Source organism: Haemorhous mexicanus, chromosome 1, assembly GCF_027477595.1.
Source record: "Haemorhous mexicanus isolate bHaeMex1 chromosome 1, bHaeMex1.pri, whole genome shotgun sequence".
In the NCBI taxonomy this organism is placed as follows: domain Eukaryota; kingdom Metazoa; phylum Chordata; class Aves; order Passeriformes; family Fringillidae; genus Haemorhous; species Haemorhous mexicanus.
In genome coordinates this window covers 122352926-122372216 of record NC_082341.1, presented here as the reverse complement: position 1 = coordinate 122372216, position 19291 = coordinate 122352926, and the positions used below count along the sequence as shown (strand labels likewise).

Here is a 19291-nt window from a genome sequence, read left to right as displayed (position 1 = left end):
GCCCAGCCCAGCCGGCAGCCGTGCCCGGAGGCGAGCCGAGCCGAGCCGAGCCGTACTGCGAGCCGAGCCGTGCCCGCAGCCGTGGCCATGGGGCGCCTGGCAGGGCTCGGTGGCGCCGCGGCCGCCGCGCTCCTCCTGGCGCTGCTGCGCTGCGGCTCCGCCGCCTCCGTGGCGGGGCGCGACCGCCCGGCGGGGCGCAATGACAGACCCATCATCGGTAAGGGGCCGAGGGGCCGCGCACCCTGCCTGGGCCGAACGGGAAGCGTCTGCGGGAGCCGAGGTTTGGCTAGAGCTGGTGTAAGCGGCGTTAGGCTGTACGGGCTTTCTCTAAAAGTCAGGCTTGCTTGAGAGATGTTACAGTGCTGAGCAGTCGTAGCAGGGAAGCCGAGGCTTAGTCAGGTAATGTGTGTTTGTGTGCTGCCTTGTGACGGTAATTGATGCCCCGTTGTCTCGGTGTCTGCAGTTCCCCTGGGCAGTGAATCTATGGCTGCTAGCTGGCATATAGGAAATGGGAGCTTAATTAATTAGTAGGAGCACGGGTCTTAGGAGGAGCGGCTGAGGAGCCTGGCGTGGTTTGGGCAGGAGAAGAGAAGGCTCCCGGGTGACCTTATCGGTCTTTACCATTGCCTGAAGGAGGCTGGAGCCAGGTGGGTGTTGGGCTTTTCTCGGCAACTAGCGCTAGGACAAGAGGACCGTCTTAAGCTGCCTAGGGGAGGTTTAGGTTAGACATTAGGAAGAATTTCCTCACAGAAGGGGTTATTAGATTCTATCACCCTTCTCTGAGGAAGGGGTGATTAGATTGTAATGGACTGCCCAGCGAGGTGGTGGAGTCACTGTCCTTGGAGGCATTTAAGGAAAAACTGGACATGGCACTTGTTTCTTGGTCTGGTTGACATGGTGGTGTTCCTTTGAAGCTTGAATTTGATGATCTCAGAGGTCTTTTCCTAGCTAATTGATTCAGTGATTTTGTGACTTTTCTTTCAGTGTGTTGCCCTTGCCGTTTGTATGGTGCTAATTTTCTTCCTTGGGCCCTTCAGGGATATTGTCACAGGAATGTCACTTTGATGAGTACCAGCGATTTGGAAGATCTTATATTGCGGCTTCATATGTGAAATTTGTGGAATCTGCAGGTGCTCGAGCTGTGCCTATAAGGTACATTTTTTTTTATCCTTAGGAGTGGATAATAATTGTATTATGTAAGGCATGTATGATTTTAGAGGCACATAAAGTAGTTCTGCTCTTTTTCTGAGTGTTTATTGCTCCTCAAAGACAATTTGAAGATGCCACAATTCTCAGCGTTCCAGAGATCGGAATAAAAGCAGAGTGGAACATATACTTTTTAATACTTCTACTTATATTTCTAGTCTCTCTTTGAAAAGTTCAATTTTTTTTTTTACCAGTAAAATTGCCTTCTGCAGTTTGCATGCATGGTTTTTGAAGTTAGCTATATTCAGTAGTGTACAGTGTAGTGCCCCACAAACACACATCAATACCTAGATACATAGATATAGATATCTCTTTTTCCCCCACATTTTGTAGCCCTGGAATTCACTGAATCAAGGAAGGCTATCAGTATTCCTCTCAGAAAACAAAGTCTAGTTCTGTCCAGTTCACTGTCTTCTTCTATTTTGGTTGTTTGGTGAAAAGTAGCAGAGTAAGTAACAGCTGACAGTACTTGATACCAACACTGAGCTATAAAATATTAAATGCACTGAAACCAGAAGGTAAAATTATAAATTTCAGTCCGGTTATAAAAAACAGTCCAATAAGAGCACCACTTAAGTGCCTGAATTAGAAGGCAGCATTCCTCATGTAACTGCTGGAGCTTTCAGAAAGTTTGCTGACCAGAAGCTTCACCACTGAATGGATGCTTCTAATTCTGGCAATTAAGCTACTTGCAGCAAAGCTGAACACTTTCACTTACACCCAACTTATCACACCTCTGCAGAAGTGTGGCCGTCTGTGCTGGTTTTGGCTGGGGTAGAGTTAATTTTCTTCACAGTAGCTGGTGTGGGGGTGTGTTTTGGATTTGTGCTGAACACAGGGTTGATAATATAGAGGTGTTTTTGTTATCACTGAGCAGGGCTTACAACAGAGCCAAGGCCTTTTCTGCTTTTCATGCTGGCAGGGAGGCTGGGGGTGCATGGGTGTGACCCACTGTTTGCAGCTCTGCCCTTCTTGGGAATCAGTTGGAAACCGGAGTTGCCGGTCTGCAGGAAGTAATAACCGTGCCATTCATGTAAATAGTACATTTTTCAAGTGTCTTGCAAAAGGGTCTTAGAGTACCTCATCAGGAACCCTACCTGACAGGGCCCTATTTTCAATCTTGTGGATTGAGCTGTTTCAAGTGAAATGTTTCATTTGATTTGTGTCCATTTTACTCTGTTTCAAGCATGCCTTCTGCATATTTTCCGTGTCAGACATTTCTGTTCAACAGAGATTATATTTTCATGGTCAATATTTGTACGTCGTATGTATTCTATAATTCTTTTTTGGTGTTTCAGATTGAATCTTACTGATGAAGACTATGATAAAATCTTCCACTCTATTAATGGGTGAGTCTTGAGCACTGATTTTCTGTTGAAAGGCATGATGGTTCTGGTTTTGAGCTCTGCTGTGTTCTCAAGAACATTGTCTTCCTACTCTCTTGAGAGGTTGTGCTGGGCACTGCAGACATGAAAATATACTCTAAGACACGGAATGCATTATTTCATCCAGTAGTGGTGTGCTGCCTTTCCTTCCTTGAGGAACACGTCAGATAATCTGCAACAATGCCAAGGCTCATCTTGGCATTTCCTCATGCTTGTCTGCAGACAGGGAGAAGTGGTGTTACAGTTATGAGCAATTTTGCAAGTGAGATACTCAACTTCCTCTTTGTAAATTTTTCTGTCTTCTTCATTTTACCTGTCACCTTCATTTTGATGGTTAATAGCACTTGCTTCGTATTTCACTCCGGTTTCTACCCCTTCTTCCCTCTTTCAGTCCTTTTCATATCTCCTCTATTATAAAAGTTTCCAATTTCCAGTCTCTTCTACTCTTTTCTCCATGTGTGCTCTCTCTCTTGCCACTTGAATGGTCTGTCTTGCCTGTTGTGATTCTGTGTCTTAGGTCTTTGTTAGAAAAACTTCCTGGTTTCAGGAGATCTGTGGCAACTGGCCACTGCTGTGTTCTTCCTTTTGAAATGTAGGATAATGTGATCTTGCCTAACAGATTTTATTATGGACTAAACAAAGTCAAAACCTTTTATGTTTTTTTAGCATTGTGTTGAAAGTGCACTTCAGAAGAGCAAAATCAGCTGATGCTACACTCCACAGCCATGGTGGTGTGTGAGGCCAGAGCATGTGACTGAGCTACTTGTGGTCATGAGATGAGCATCTTAAACTATGAATACATTTGTTAAGCTTATGCATATAACTAGAATGTTAATCAGCATGCATAGACATTGCAGATTTAGACCTTTGGCTGTCTGGGAAGTGCATTGTCCTCCTACATCAACATGCCCTGGACCCTAAGACTTGGGTCTTTGCAGTCTTGTGCTATAAGCGAGTGTAAGACAGTGATGCTTTTCTCTGCTGTGTTCTGTTGGGGGCAAAATGAATAATTTCCTCCCTTTCTCATGGCTACCAGCTTCACTTTGGTTGCCAAAAGGGCTTTCCACCAATGGGGTCTCTCATTGTTTCTACCTCATCACCCATATCAATGCAGAAGAAAGTGTTTGGAAAGCAGATCCACTTTCTTTATCCTTCTGTCCTTGCAGTCAGAAGTCAGTAAAGTTTGTGTTTTGTAGGTGAGTGAGGATGGTCTATATTTCCATCTATGGCCCTCCACTGTCACCTGTTGGCTTCCATGTTGAAACTGTGGTAAACAACAAATGGGAGCTCTGGAGGAAATTACTTTAATTCTGTGGAAATTCAGAATAAGGAGGAGATATATTGATCTTTCACATTGTTCTTTGAAGTTGGAAATTATTTACTATTAAATGCCACCTTCTTAAAATCATGAAATTTACTATATTAAAGACAAAATTTTATGAATGTACTCCTGAGGCAGGAATTGAAATGCCCAGTGGAAATCATCATCTCTAACCAGGCAGTGATACTGGAATACACGTAGCTGCATTTCAATCTGCTTATGACAATGTCAAGCCATTATCATTGCTACTTAATGGGTTATTTCCTTTTTGCATTAGCAAAAATGACAATCAGTTTTACTAATTAGTATAGTCCAGGTTTTGGTTTGAACAGGTGGAGTGAATTTCCTACCACTTCCTGGTAAAGATCACCTTATTTGTCTAACTAGATCTCTGAAGAAGCCTATAATCTGGGCTGTTTTGAAAATACCTTCAGCTGTATTTATTTTCATTGTTGACACTGGGAAGTAAAGTTTTTTGTATTTTTGTGAATACTACTCTTCCACCAAATACTTGATGGCTTTTACATGAACCTGTGCATTATTCACTTGCAAAAAAAAGAAAAAAACAAGCACCCAGTCACAAGGGTTTAAATGCATATTTGCTCTAAAAATGCTTGGGATCATTTGAGATGTTTTTTGTTTCTAACTGTTAGTATCTCACTGATTCAGATTGCCATTTTCAGAGCACAGACATGTAGAGAAAATCCTACACCTGTTTCAGTAAAAAATCAACAATTAATGGATATGACTTGAGTAAATCCAATAGAGGTTCTGCAGCAGTGGATTAAGGAATGCTCACACATCCAGTTTAGTTGGTTTTGCAGGCAGTGTTCCAGTTACAGCCAGGACAGGCTTCCTTTATTTCATGTTACCGTTTCTGATGGTACTTGATAATTTTCCATGTCATCATGTATCCATGTGAATTCTCTGCTAGACCGTGCTGAAAGTTTTTCTTCTGTGGTGTTTTTTGGGGTTTGGGGAGCCACACAGGGAATTGCCATTCCTGATAATATTTTGTGGTGGAAAAAGCTTGTGCACTTTTTTTATGAAATTGTCCCTGATATTGTCTTCCTTAGCTCTGTGGGTTCCTGTGTGACCAAAGGTTATGGTCAAATGTACTTTTCTTCCTTTTTGATAGGAACTTTTTGATCTTTGTTGTCTCCAATAAGAAGGTCACTATGCTAGGGCCACAATTCTATTTTTCTAAAACTGGACAGAATGAATCGAGATTTGGGCTGGAATTTTAAAGTGGTAGTGAGAGTCAGCTGAGAGTCAGGATAGGAAATGACAGTCATGATTTGCAACACTTTTGTATACCAGCTGAAATCTGTGTGTTTTAGGTATTTTCTGTTTACTTCCTTCTCCCAGTTGCATTAGGCTTGATCTATACTTTGTGATACAGTAACCATTCTTCAGTGGAAGAACAAAGAACATTATGATTAAGTTAAAGACTGAAACACCTAAATTTAGCTCTCTGCCTGTGTACTAGCTGTCCAAACTCACATAATTAATGGAATGCTAGTCAGTGGAGCTGACAGGGCTGTTCAGCCTACCTACCACTCAAGTGTCTGCTCTGGAAAATATATTTGAATCTCTAGTGACTCTCCTGACTACATCCCTCCTGTCCATAATGGGAGCATAGATCCTTGTCTGTAGATTTCTGGAACCTAGTCCTAAATAGTACCCTTAAAACTGCTATCAGACATTTCTCTGTGTACATTGTCCATTTCTCTGTGTTCATTGTACATTGTATTGTGTTTATCAGTGTTGCTAATCATATTCTTGGATGTTGCCTTTCAGGGTTCTTCTTCCTGGAGGTGGTGTGGATCTTAGGACTTCAGAGTATTCAAGGGTTGCTAAGATATTTTACCACAAGGCCTTGGAGGTAATTACTAAGGAGCAGTTGGTTCTTCTTATTATCACTGTTAGAGATCTAAATGACAGGTTCATATTTTTACAGCTTTGCACTGTCATTTAGTGGGTTAACTGTAGGCCTGAAAATAGGTAGCTTATTTCTTGCTTCTGCATAAGACTTCTGCATTAGTAGCTTAAGATTCAGACTTGTGACACCCACTCCTGTTTTATGTTGTCTTATGGTCTTAAACTCCTAAGTTCTTCAGGTGGGAATGGTATTGTTTGTTCATTGTACCCGAGGCTTTATGGCTCTGTGTGAAGTTGGCAATGAGGAATTGCTCTTCCTCCTTTGCTGCTGACTTTCCAACAGCAGGCAGGGAAAGTGCAGGCAGTGGCATTCACAGGACCAGTCAGCTGCTGCAATTCTGTAATTGAGCTCCCTTTACTCTTCAGTCCCTGTGGCACAAATGTTTTTGTTCTTTTGTCTGTCTTTATTTGTGGTGAGTCTTGCAAAGACTGTCTCAGTTTTATGTGAGACGATTTCATTTGTCTTTCTGGAACTGCTCACTGTGTGAACTGCAGCCTGTGTCTTGGTATGCAGCACTGGGGCAAGGGCTTCTTGTGGTTTGTTGTACAGTTATGAAATTATGTTGACATTTCACAATGATGAACTGAATTGCCTGTGTCACTTTATGATCAGAGAGACAGGTTTATTGGCTGATAAATGTACTACTAGTGACTGAAAGGCAGAAAATAATATTCAGTTCACCCTAGGTAACCCTTTATAACAAAGGATGGTTTTTCCTTGCTGTTTGTGATAATTTTGTGTTTTGATATTCATCTTTCAAATCTTAATTACTATAAAATATTTCTAGTTTTACTTATGTAAGGTAAGCTACAGTAGTCAAGAGTATCTTTACAAGTACAGGATGACTGAATTTTATCTTTTTCTAAAACATGAGGGGTCCTTTTCATTTGCAAATGTTCACAATGAGAAATTACTTTGATCTGGCTCTGCTTTTATATGAATAGAGGATGTGAAATGCTAATCCCCATTCAAGTCCATAAAATTTTACTACTTAGGCAAAAATCTAAATGAAATACTGTTTTTCAGCTCTTAAATTAGTTTTTAAAATGTGTTGTCTTGAGTGTTGTTTAATACATGCCTAACCTCCAGGCCCTAGTTCATTTTAAAAAATAAGGTGGGGGGGGGGCACAAAATCTTTGTTTCAGTTGCAATTGGTAAACTGTAAAAATAAAAAATAAAACTGTAGTTTTATTTTTTGCCTTCAGTAGTTTTAGTCCTCACTTGCAACTCCAATGCCTGTCTTTCATCTAAGTTCTGTGTCTCATTATACATTAAGGGTGGTCATGAAGACTCTGCAGCCCTACCAGCCTTCTTTCTGTACATCTTCCTTGTTTTGCTGTGAGAAGAAGTAACTCTGTGAGCTTTTATTACCATGCTGTCAGTAATGCACTAGGGGAGCATTATTATTCTGAGCCTGTCATTTTAGCTTTCTCAAAAATGGCTTTGGGCAGCAGCTCTTTGGGGGTGGTGAGTGTGTTGTGGTATGCATAACTTAAAAACGTTTAGAAACAAGTTAAGAAAAACTTGTCAGATTTCACAAAAACAAGAGTTCTGAAACATCCCAGTCTCCATTGTATGCTTACTATCAGGTGTAAACCATTTGAAAATACAGATTTCCACTGTATGTATGCACCATGCTTAATTAGGTCACAAGACCTAATTAAGCATGGTGCATACATACAGTGGAAATCTGTATTTTCAAATGGTTTACAAGTTGTGTTCTTGTTTTTTTGCTTTCTTTTTCTCCTTTTTCATTTTTTTCATATTGTTTTCACACTGACCCGCCAATTTTTCATTCTTTTGAAAATGATTGCCACTTTTTAATGTTGCTTAAATGTACATTTTGTCTTTTTGGAACACAGGTCTAAACCTGCTAGCTAAACAACCCTATAGGTATGTCATGTAAGACCATAGCTATGCTAGTAGTAGGATTCATGGTTTTTTTAAAACAGTTGGGTGGGCACAGACATTGCAAAGGTCCCTTGCTGTGTGATCATAGCATGCTTAGTAGAAAAATTTGAACTGTTACGAGCATGCTTTCCCTCAAAATGGTGACAGACTCTTCTGTGTCACTTCTAACGATTACTTGATTTTAGATAAATGTTGCCATTTTGTCGTTTCTGTTTAGGCTGCTCTCAAAATTACTTGTAGAACAGAACACTCAAATCAGTATCCACATTAGGCTCAGTCTTCTGCTTCAAAACTCATATATATCCTTTAGCCTTCATATATTCTCACCTACACAAAAACAAGTAAAAAGAGTAAGAAGTTCTTGTCAGTTTCTTTTCTGTAGATCTTCTTTACTGTTTTCTTACGTCGTTGCTTTTATTTTGTAGGCCAACGATAAAGGAGATTATTTCCCAATATGGGGAACATGTCTTGGACACGAAGAGCTTACATATCTCACAAGTGGTGAAATTTTACTTGTTCATACCAAGACAAATGGTTTTTCACTCCCTCTGAACTTTACCACAGGTGAAAAATTCATTACATCTCATGTCTGAGTTTTGGTAAGAGGTGTTGTGTTTTGTTCATGATAAATATTATGGGTGAATGTTTGTGAGGTTCCTGCTGATTATCTTCTGCTAAATTCTTTAAGTTGCATTGATTGTTTCTGTAAAGTCAGTGCAGCTGTCACTTCTTAAGCAGAGGAGTGAGCACAAGCCATTTGAAACTAACAACAGTCGGCAAAAACCAAAGTTGTGGCTGTTTGAGTCATTTGAAAATTCAGACCTACAAGATAATGTCTGCTTTTTGTAACCAGGTTCACAAAATTCACAAGTTCAAAACCTGTTAAGCTTGGAGAGCAGGTGATTTTAAATTTTTGAAATCATCTTTCCTCATGATGAATAGTAGCATTACTGTCCCATGTGGGCAGTATTGAAATCACAGAGATCCCTTGAGATGGAGCTATGGCACTTGGTAAAGTGTGGCCTCTGTTGATACTTTACCCTTTGTGAGTAATTAAAAACAAATGTAGCATTCAAAAATTCTGTCATTTGTGCTCATTGTGAGTGGAAAGGCTGCTGAAATGAGTGTCAAAGAATGGTGCTTATTTTTTCTCTCTCTTAGTGAGAGCTTTGGATCCTCTCTGGGTCAAGACTGGTAGACAGTGGTAACAGCATATTGGAAATCTGTCGTAGTTATTTCACTGATATTTCTTGCAGGATATTCTGAAATAATAAAGATTTACTGCCAAAAAAGTTTAATACAGCATTTTATTAATTGTCTTCTGTCTGTATAAGTCCATCTGAGACCAGTTTCAGTAATGGAAAATACAATTTTTTTCTTTGTAATAGCTGCAAAAGGCAGTAAAATGTTCAGGAGTTTCCCTGATGATGTATTATATGCACTTGCTACCGAGCCATTGACATCAAACTTTCATGTATGGAGCCTCTCCATGGAGGTATTTGATATTTTTATTTCCTGCATACAAACACCTTTTTTTTTTTTTTTTTATTGTTAAAACTAGAAATAAATAAGCAAATAACACCTTTTCCCTCTCCCCCCTCTCCTTATCACAGAATTTCACCAATAATGAAAAACTTCGTAATTTCTATAAAGTTCTGACCACTAACACTGATGATGAAGTGGAGTTTATATCTACCATGGAAGGTAAGGAAATTAATTTCCTTTGGAAACTGGGACTGTAGGGATGTTTCCTTTGGAAACTTTAGGGATGTTGTGGCATGGATGTGAATTTGTATTGCAAGTTGTTCAAATAGCAGGGTGAGCATCAGCCCTGTCAGCGCTCTGGCCGTGAGGAGCATTTCTGTTGCAGGGATATTTTGAGTACTGTGAGCCTTATTACTCCTCCCACTCACCATTCCCCTTCCAGTTATGCTGTTGCATGTTAGCCCTGGTGTATTTGAGCGCTGTGGTGTGAGCTGCACAGCTCTTGTGCTGCAGTAGTTGAATCCCTGCACAGTGCCTCTGTCAAGCCGTGCCTGGCGTTTCCCTGGTGCTCTCTGTTTGCTCTATGGGAAAAGCACTCCAGGCTGCTAGGGAGCAGCAACATCCCTCATTACCTTAGCGACAATGCTGGTAATTGTCCTCCTCCAAAAGCCTTTTGCATGACTTGTTTTGTCTGTTTTGCACTGGGCTTGCTCAGCTCAGGAAACAAGTTAGCTCTTCAGGGAGTGTTTTATCTTCATGAGTGCACCGCTAGCAGCCCTGCCGTAGGACCCAGCTGTCACCAATGGGATTCTTCTGTGTGGCATCCTGGCTGGCTTCCAAAAGAGAAGAATAGCTCTTTGATCAGCAAACCTGATTAGGCTAATGACAGGCATCACCGTGCCTGCAAAGCAGTTTATCACAGAGCAGCAATCAGCTGCTGTGCCGCTATTCCCTGGGAGAGAGCTAAGGACTGACTCCCCTAAAATGTATCAGGCCTGAGAGCTGCCCAGGATTGATTGGGCCTTTGAGGAGATACTAGGACTTGGATCTTTGCCATGGAACTGGCATCCTGTATGGCTGGGAATGCTGTGTGATGCTGGCAAGAAGACAGGAAGCTTTGAGAGTGATATACTTCAAACATTATATTTTAGTGTGTATATACATTAATTCTGAAATAAATAATAAAAAAATTATGCACAAATATTTTCTTGTGTGGAATGAGACCCTTCTTTTGCTGTATCTATTTATTTTCCTTCAGTTCTACTATGACTTTAACAGTGTTTCAACTTGGTGTTTAAGCTTTTGTGAAAATGTTAATAAGTGAGGTATATTTGTAGCTTATCCTCTAAGTTTACTTTGCAGTACGATGAATTACATGATTCTTAAGGCACACACCTTTACACACTTTGTGTTTTGTTGTAGCATACAAATATCCAATTTATGGCATGCAATGGCATCCAGAGAAAAGCCCTTTTGAGTGGAAGGATTCTCCAGGCATTCCGCATTCTCCATCTGCTGTAAGGGCAGCGTATTATATGGCTGATTTCTTCGTTAATGAAGGTAAAAAGTTTATTATCTATAAATGTTGGGGGTGAGATTGAAGCATTACTGAAAAACTTAGAAGATGACAGACTTCTTTTTCAGCTGTCAAAGTTCAGTACCTCGTAGTGCTTTCTGAGAGGATTATTCTGCAAGCTTTATAGGCTTATAAAACACCAAAGGACACTAGAAATTGAAGGGCTTAGTGAAAGTAACATCAAAAGGCCAAGCATTCCACAAACTCTTTTCACTAGGCTGGCTCTAAAACATTGTGCTGTGACTTTCTACCGTTTCAAAATATCCCTGTAACATTTTGGCCTCTCTTGCACAGAGGCAATAAAACAAAAAAAGTACTCCATTCTTAATTCCAGGGGCTTCTTCAGTTCCAAACTGGCTTGCAGTCATTCAACATGTTCTCAGTTTTGCTTGCAAAATGCATGCACCAGGACTATAAACAGGGCTGGGACAGTATGGATGTGTCACAGGGGTGCAATATGTGCCCTACAGTTGTATGCTATAGACAGCACAAGGAGTTTTTAAATTTTACAGAGCTGCTAATTTTTTTTTTTTTTGGTTTATACTCTTAAGAATCTGGAAGTAACTAATGCACAACATTTTGATAGTTTATGACACTTCCCATCTGTTTGTCATAAATAAGCAGGATATAAATAGAGGAGTGTTTGAAGGAATCAAACTTTATTCCTTAATTTATCCCTACTAAATCATTCTGCTGGACTATTTTATGAAATTGTCTTGCCTCCCTGATGGGGACTTCGAAGAATGTAATAATTAAGCTGATTGAGTTTGGTGTCTAGACTTGGTCTCAAATCAAAAGAGTCAACTTAATGAAGAAACTAGATAGTGATGTTAAAAAAATGCAATTTGTCCTGACCTGGTCAGTGAGAGTGTAGAAATAAAATTTACATTTCATACAAATTCAAGGTGCTTTTTTGCATAAAGTAGTCCTATTCCTCTTTGTGAAAATGTAGCAAAACCGTTTTCATATGGAACTTAGGGCCTGGCAGAATTGGGCCTCTGAGCAGCCTGATCTAGTGGAATGTGTTCCCTGCCCATGGCAGGGGGATTGGAACAAGATGATCTCTGAGGTCCCTTCCAACCCAGGCCATTTTATGAGATGACAGACTATGATAAAAACAAGGGGGGAAACAGGAGAAAATACAGTATAAGTCTGCTTTTAATTTTGTGGTCTAATACTAGAATGCAGTGTGTTCTCTGGCTTTGTTTACTACTTGCTGAAGTGTCTGTCTGCAGACTGTACTCCCAATAGAAGCTTGCTCCGGCCATTATCCAAGTTAAGCGGGACAAAACAAGTGCCAGCTCTGCTTGTAAATCCAGTTGAGGCACACTGCCTGTGAGTTCTGTTACACAGGTGTGCACATCCAAGGAGCTTGTGCAGAGTGCCACACAGGTGTGTCACGAGCTTTTGGATCTACTCACCTACAATTCCGGTAGAGCAAACTTTCTTCAGCCAGCGTTGTCCACCCCCATCTCTTCTCCCAAATCCTAAATTACTCTTCATGGCCTCCCCAGTCTTTTGGGGGAGGTACTGAAGCATTAGCTGCTCCTACTGAGTACTTCATATCATAACTTTGCAATGAGTAATTGACATTTTTAGCTAATGTAAGGAAGAATATCTTCCCTAACATTGAAAATAAACCACAAGATGAAAAATGTAAACGGTTTTCAGCCAGTAAAAATATACTCATGTGTGATCACTTAGTAACTAAACCATTCTACTGAAATACCATTTTTGTATCCATCCATCATTAATTTTAACTTCTGTAGAGTTGCCAGCTTAATAAACTAGGTGAGAATTCAATTTTATTGTCCTCATCAGCACAGTCCATGCAGCTTTCAGTAGGCTGATAGTCTAAAGCATTTCTTTCAGAGTTAAAGGTTTTTCTGGTAGATACTGCCAGTATCTCATGGTTAACTATTTTTTACAGTCTTGGCTTTAAATTCCTCCTCTCCAGTTATAAAATATGCTCTAACCAGCTTTCTGAAGATGTATCTTCACAGTTCTTCACATGCAAGCTACTGTAATTCCATTTGTTGTTGTGCTACACAAAATAACTTACTTTGCAAAGATAAATAGTGTTGAGGAGGATAGCATTAAAATGATCTGTACTTTTACAATGTTTTACAGCCAGGAAGAGCATGCACCATTTCTCCAGTGAAGAAGAGGAAACAAAAGAATTGATCTACAATTATAATCCAGTTTATACAGGACCATTTTCTGCATTTCAGCAAACCTATTTTTTTGATTGAGTATCTTGTCAAAGGTGCAATGTTGTTATTTATAAATGGAATTATTTGCCAGCATTGTGTAATTAAGCTGATATAGTGACAGAAAGCTAGAAGAGTTTTCCTTTACAATGATTTATTCTGTGTATCTTCTGCACTATTGAAACATTAATATATAAATTTTCATTCAATAACATAATAATTATCTTGGATCCCACTTTAGGCAAGCAACAGAAAAATGTATTTTTCTTCCAGAAAAGAGGACTTGGCTATGCTTATAAACTTTGAAGTAATCACCTTTGGTACAAGGAAAAACTTTCATATATTTTAAAATATGAGACTTACCTTTGTAAAATGTTGTGGGCTATGATAGCACTAGACTCTTAGATGCATTGTGTAGTAAAATCCTGTCCTTTTCAAATGATTTAGCAAATGAGACTCTTGGATTTGTCATAGATATGTGTATGCAGCCAAGTTCTTGTCAGGGACTCCTTTGTCATTTCAAAAACTGATCAAAATAGTAAGTCGTGATAGCAAACAGATTTTTTAGCCTAAGTGCATTATGTCCCATTTGTGAAACTGTTTATATTGTACATTGAGCATTATTTGGAGTCCTTATACCTTGTGAGGCCTTTTTATCACAAATATCACATAAAATAAGTAAGTTTGGAGGGCGTAGTTCAGTGCTGATTCCACTTTCAGTTCTTTTCAGTTCAGTTTTATACATCCTTCAAGAATTTGTCTTGGAGTAACTGGAGTCAGCAGCCAGATATGAGATGCACTCTTTCCTTTGTATTTAAAAGAATGTAAACTTAATTTTTTCTCTAAAGTGTCTGACTTTTCCCATAGCTGGGTATAATTTTCACTTGAAGTCAAGAGGTAGTTTGCCACTATATTAGTAAACAAGGTAGTTTCTTTCTGTCTTGTTTGATAGTTCTGTGCAGCTAGAATTTAAACAGCAGATGAATGTATGTGAGAAACCTGTTAAAGGTGACACAATGTGATAATAGCAGTTGCATGCAATACGCCAACACTTTTTTTCTCTCTGCTTTGCTCCAGACCTGGTGAAAGTTTTGTTCAGTGGTTTTGTGTGTTGTCCAAAAAGGAACTAAGATTAGACAATCAAATGTAATTCTTCTCTCCAGAATAGCTTCCAAACTCTTGTTAACATTAACAAGGATTTGGAGTTTATGGAGAATTCAGTTTTATAAACTTCAACTCTGTTTTGTAGAACTTCATACTCTCAGGTACCATATCTGAATGAGTCTGGTAAGTTTCTCAGGTTTTTCAAGTAAAACACTCTCTGACTTGTTCTTTATCATGAAACACCTGCATAACAGAATGTGAAATGCATAATTAAAAAAAAATATGAGGAAACATTACCGTTGACTAGCAGAAAAGCACTTCTAGGTAACTACAAGCTTAAACATGAGACATTTTTACATTTGTCATATCAGTCAACTTAGTAAATGGTTTTCTTTTCTTGCAAGGGAAATGTTTGCAATGCTAGTAATTAGTTTCTAAATGTGTAACTATAAAGAGTACTATGTGTAATATGATGAGAGAAGTTTATATATTATGAATTTATATAATGTGTCTTTCCTTTATACGCTTTCTCTTGTAAAGCCTTATTTGATGATATGCGTGATTTTTCCATGATAAATGGATTAAACTTTCTTTCAAGCAGACTTGTATTTTTGTTATCTTTTAGATGATGAAGCACTGACAGCAGTGATTGTTTTCTTGTTTCCATCTGTGATAGTCATGAATCAGGAGGTTACAACCTGTATCTGCCTTCTGTGGTCATGCCAGCAAGTCAGGGTCAGGATGAGAGAGATCCATGGCCCAGCACAGACATGCCCAGAGTGCAGGGAGCCTTGCCCAAGGCTTGAGCTTAAATGCACTTTAATGTTGTTGGCTGCTGAGACAGGGCAGGAGCTTTCAAGAAGGCTGCCCACAGATCATTCTCACAGAGCAGGCTCACCCCAGGGGCAGTGTCAGACCTTGCTCAACACAGGCAGCCAAACCCCCACAAAAGTGGGAAGGAGCTGCAGCACTCTCAGGGCTCTGAAAGCTGTAAGCAAAGAAATTTCTGTCTATTCCTTATAATACCCAGTATCTACAGTCATGTTCTGCAGCCGGAAACAAACTGCAAAAATCCAGAATTGTCTAGCTGTCACCTAACAGTGAGTTTAAAACTTTGTTTTAAGGAAGCCCTCCCCTCTGCTCTGTGTTGTATAATATGATTTTTCATTGTACAGACAGAAGTCCTAACACAGTTTTTAGAAATGCTAGAGAGAGAAGAAGAGCCTGTATACTCACAGCTTATTGAGCCTGGTGTATGGGCCTAACCAACTTGCTTGTTGCTGTGTAGAAGAAAATCCACTCATCAGCAAGGTAACCCTAGTATGTGTCTTGCAGACCATATTAAATCATCTCTAAGAAAGAAAAGTTTTAAATAGTTTCCTCCTTGGAGTATTCTGCTCTTCCCACTAGATGGCCTCCAAGAACCAGTATTTTCTGCTATTTTGTAATTGGGTGTGGTTGTGTCTCTCTAAAGTTGAGTAAGATATTTACTGTACTATGGTATGTAGTGGGGTGTTTGGGATGTGGGGGAAGAAGAAGGGAGGAGACAACAGCACTGGTATCTTACTAGCAGAACTGGGCATATTGGCAGGATTCCACGAGATAGTCTGTGAGCATTGAATTAACTCATCTGGGATTAAATCTTGTTTCCAGTGAATATTTAAACCATTCAAGCATTAGCTGGAGGTGGCTGGAATTACATCTGTCTTTCCAGGTGGTTGCTCCTCCCCTTTAGCTATAGAATCTGTCTTGGTTCCATTTTCTATGAATATGAAACTAGCTCATGCAGAGCAGGACAGACAGCTTAGATGGGAAGAAATGAGAACTTGATCTCGGAAAACCTTTGCCTGGGAGGCAGGAAAGACCAGTTTGAATTCCTTCAAGTAAGGAAGAAATTAAATGGAAGAAACATCCTGAGTAAGTGCTGTAAGTATGGAGTTAAAGAATAAGAGGAAGAGCTTGACCCACAAGCTTCATTGTGAGGAAAAACAAATCACGAAACTACTTGCCCAAACCCCCACCACTTTTGGGCTGACAAGCTCTGCAAAATTCCCTGTCAAGGTAGTGAATCCAAAGCAGACATTACTGTCCAAGCACTTCTATGTTGAATACCATATTTTTAGGCTAACTTTTAACCTTTTCCTCTTTAGCATCAGTGCCACCATATTCATTGCTGTGGATGCTGCTCAGCAAAACAATATTGAAAGCTGGACTGTACTGGGGAGATTTCTATAGAAATTAATGGCCTGTTAGGAATAGTGAGGAACCATCAGGAAAAGCCTTGGTTCTTGCCTTGGAGCAGTGAGGAAAGTATGGGGGCGTTTTGAACAACGAGGAAGAACAATAAGGAATAATTTCCCATTTATGTGTTAATCCTGCATTGTCCTTATGAGCCAGGAGCCCTGAAAGAGGAATAGCCGTGTGTGTAATCAGGTGTCTGAAGTCTGCATGCCAGGGCTCAATCAAGAATGTTTGGGTTTGAGGTGGGAATATGGACACAAGGTTTCAGTCACTTTTATCACAGTAAATAATATTTTATCTTGGGTTGTGTGGGTTCTTTTGGTTTTTTTTCCTACTGTGGATTTCCCATTCATGCATCTGGTGATGGTGTTACCAGAAAAGCTATGGGAACTGGCTAGGGTCCAAGTCCACTATGGTTTCTAAGTGCCTTTTCAAATTATTATGGTTTGAGTACTCACATGGAAGACAAATTGCCAGATACTGTGAAGTGATTGATTACCTTTCCTTGTTAGCCTTGTGTCTTTCCCCAGGGCAGGCCTCTTCTCTAATCCACTGCTTATTTATAGGGCAAATAGTGAAGTTTGTCCTGCCCTGAGCCACCTGTTGATAAGGATACTGTTCCAACTTTCATCACATCCTCATTATGTTTATATGTGTTTCGTAAAGTAAGCAGTATTTGTTAAGAGCCAGCTTCCTCTTTTAGTTCTCATATAACCAAAAAAATTTCCAAGACAATTTCATCCAAAAAAAAGCCTAGACCATTTAAAAATAGCTGTCACTGTTTGGAGGAGCACTTGAACAAAGCATTCACTCCAGACTTAAGCAAAAACCCTGTGATTATCTGATTTTTCCGAGATGTAGTGAACAAACATCCCTTGCAACTAAGCTTTCTGTAAATGAAAAGCAAAAAAGCAGAAAACCCAAAAGGTTCAAAGGGATAAATTCTAGCAGTTGCTGCTTCTGACCATCAAAACAACTGGGTTGAATATAGTGGGCTACTTTTTGGGGTAGAGTTAATTCTCTTCACATGGTTTTGGATTTGTTCTGAACACAGGGTTGATAACTCAGGGATATTTTTATGTCTTTACCTCAACCTATGAATTTTCTCAGTTTTACTCCTCTGATTCTCCCCCCCCACCCCTCTGTGGGAGGACTGAGTGGCTGTGTAGGGCTTTGGGGTTAAATCGCAGCAGCTTGTGACTGTGTAGCTCCCAAGCTGCCTTTGATGATCTCTTTCACTGTGTGTATGCAGGTTTAAGAGGTGATGATATATGTGTTTGGTTTCTTTGATTTTTCCTGAAGAATAGGTCAGCAAGATCAGAAAGACTAAAATAGCAATTTTCTAACTGGAAACACATTAGGAAATTAGTTTCTCTGTGTGACTTCTCGAGGTACCAATATAAACTGGTTATAATGACCTTAATTCAACTGCAGAAGGGGAAGTTTGAACTTCATATCACTGTACTTGGCCAAGATTTACTCAGCAGGTCTTGTACTAATAACACCAAGGGACCTGCTTTTCAAAAGAGAATGGAACATACTAGTGTGATTAATTACTCCATTATTACTGTATTAATCACCAATTTTTAATATAGAACTAGATTTAATTAATAATAATGTTGATAGCATTATAGAGGAAACACGAAGTAAAGTGAAGATGCTGCAGACGATTTCTGAGATTTTTCCAAAGGAGCCATGACAGAATGGAAGTACTCCTAAGTTTTTGGCCAAACCCATTCTCACCCTGGATGAAGTTAATTCTCTCCATTCTTGTAGACTTCTAAATTCATTGCTGGCATTTAAACTGTTGTATCACTGATGGAGGACATTTGCAGATCTAAACATGTTTTGGGCTTCCTGAAGAAAAGAGACAAACCTGAGGACCTATTATCTGCTTTCCTTTAATTTGAGGTATTTGTACTGATTGTTTCTCATTAATATTTGCAAGGAGCATCTCAGTCTACCACTTCAACAAAAAGTACCAGTAATTCTTTTGTTTCTGGACTTGAAACTGAAACAGTTTTCTATGTTCTTTATGCCACTAAGCTGAACGCAACAAAATTTTCATCTCATTAGGAACAGAAGCTAGTTCACTGTTCATCCTTAGGCTCTTAAACTTCACTTGGGTTTCCAATCAAACTCAGGATGAGTTTGTTCCCATCCCTGTAGTTTTCCCACTTAGGTTCTTGCAGACTGTGCTACCCTGTGGCTCCTTAGGGAGTTTAATTACTGTACCAGAATGTCGAGGCAGCAGTTACTACTTCTTCCAGCAACAGCTACCGTAGTCTTCCCAAATTACTGATTGTTCTGCTTCAGATGCCTGCAAATGGGGGAACTGGCTCCATGAACACACTAGATGTTTGAGCAAGGCCAGTAGCTCCCTGGCCAGTTTGTGTCAGCTGAAGCTGAAGCTCAAGACATCGCAGGCCAAGATAATGCTTCCACGTAAATATCTTTCCTTTCCTTTTATTCCTAACTGTCAAGATCCTCGCCTTCCCTTAGTTGTGTTTACAAGGTTTCTCTAAGAAATCTGTTCAGAATCTGTCAGCTGTTTTCTCTGTTTTCCACACCCAGGGAGTCAGGCACGTGAAAAATGAATTCCTCTGGATTAATCTCCAACTCATTTAGCAAAAAGTGAAACTTGAAATGAAAATATACTGTATCTTTTAAGCTATGCTTAAAAGTGAGTGGGGAAAAGTTATCATAGAGATGAAGCATGTATCTTTATGCATTAATTTTATTTTAAGAGAAGCTGAATTGCATGACATCAGTGTGGGGAATACCAGCCCAGACAATAACATCTGTCTGAGCAGCAGGGCTTGCTGGGCATCTTTTGTTTTCCCAATTTCTCACTTGCACATTTTGACTGCAGGGTCCAGGGTACAATATACTATCCTTTTGGCAGCCATT

At 39.7% G+C, this 19291-nt stretch overlaps 1 protein-coding gene across 1 annotated transcript; it reads left to right on the top strand.

Moving 5' to 3' along the window:
• The first annotated feature begins 57 nt into the window (after window positions 1–57).
• On the top strand, window positions 58–14742 carry GGH (gamma-glutamyl hydrolase). Its single transcript, XM_059861157.1, has 9 exons — window positions 58–217; window positions 1038–1152; window positions 2505–2555; window positions 5713–5797; window positions 8191–8329; window positions 9154–9260; window positions 9379–9469; window positions 10673–10810; window positions 12957–14742. The coding sequence occupies exons 1-9, from the start codon at window positions 88–90 to the stop codon at window positions 13076–13078; spliced, it is 978 nt and encodes a 325-aa protein (XP_059717140.1). The 5' UTR covers window positions 58–87; the 3' UTR covers window positions 13079–14742.
• Window positions 14743–19291: the final 4549 nt, after the last annotated feature.

Excerpts from the sequence above, each read along its gene's own strand:
- GGH (XM_059861157.1), top strand. The coding sequence starts at position 88 with ATGGGGCGCCTGGCAGGGCTCGGTGGCGCCGCGGCCGCCGCGCTCCTC. Across the intron at positions 1,153-2,504 it reads GCTCGAGCTGTGCCTATAAG|ATTGAATCTTACTGATGAAG; the intron begins GTACATTTTTTT and ends TTGGTGTTTCAG. Across the intron at positions 8,330-9,153 it reads CCCTCTGAACTTTACCACAG|CTGCAAAAGGCAGTAAAATG; the intron begins GTGAAAAATTCA and ends TCTTTGTAATAG.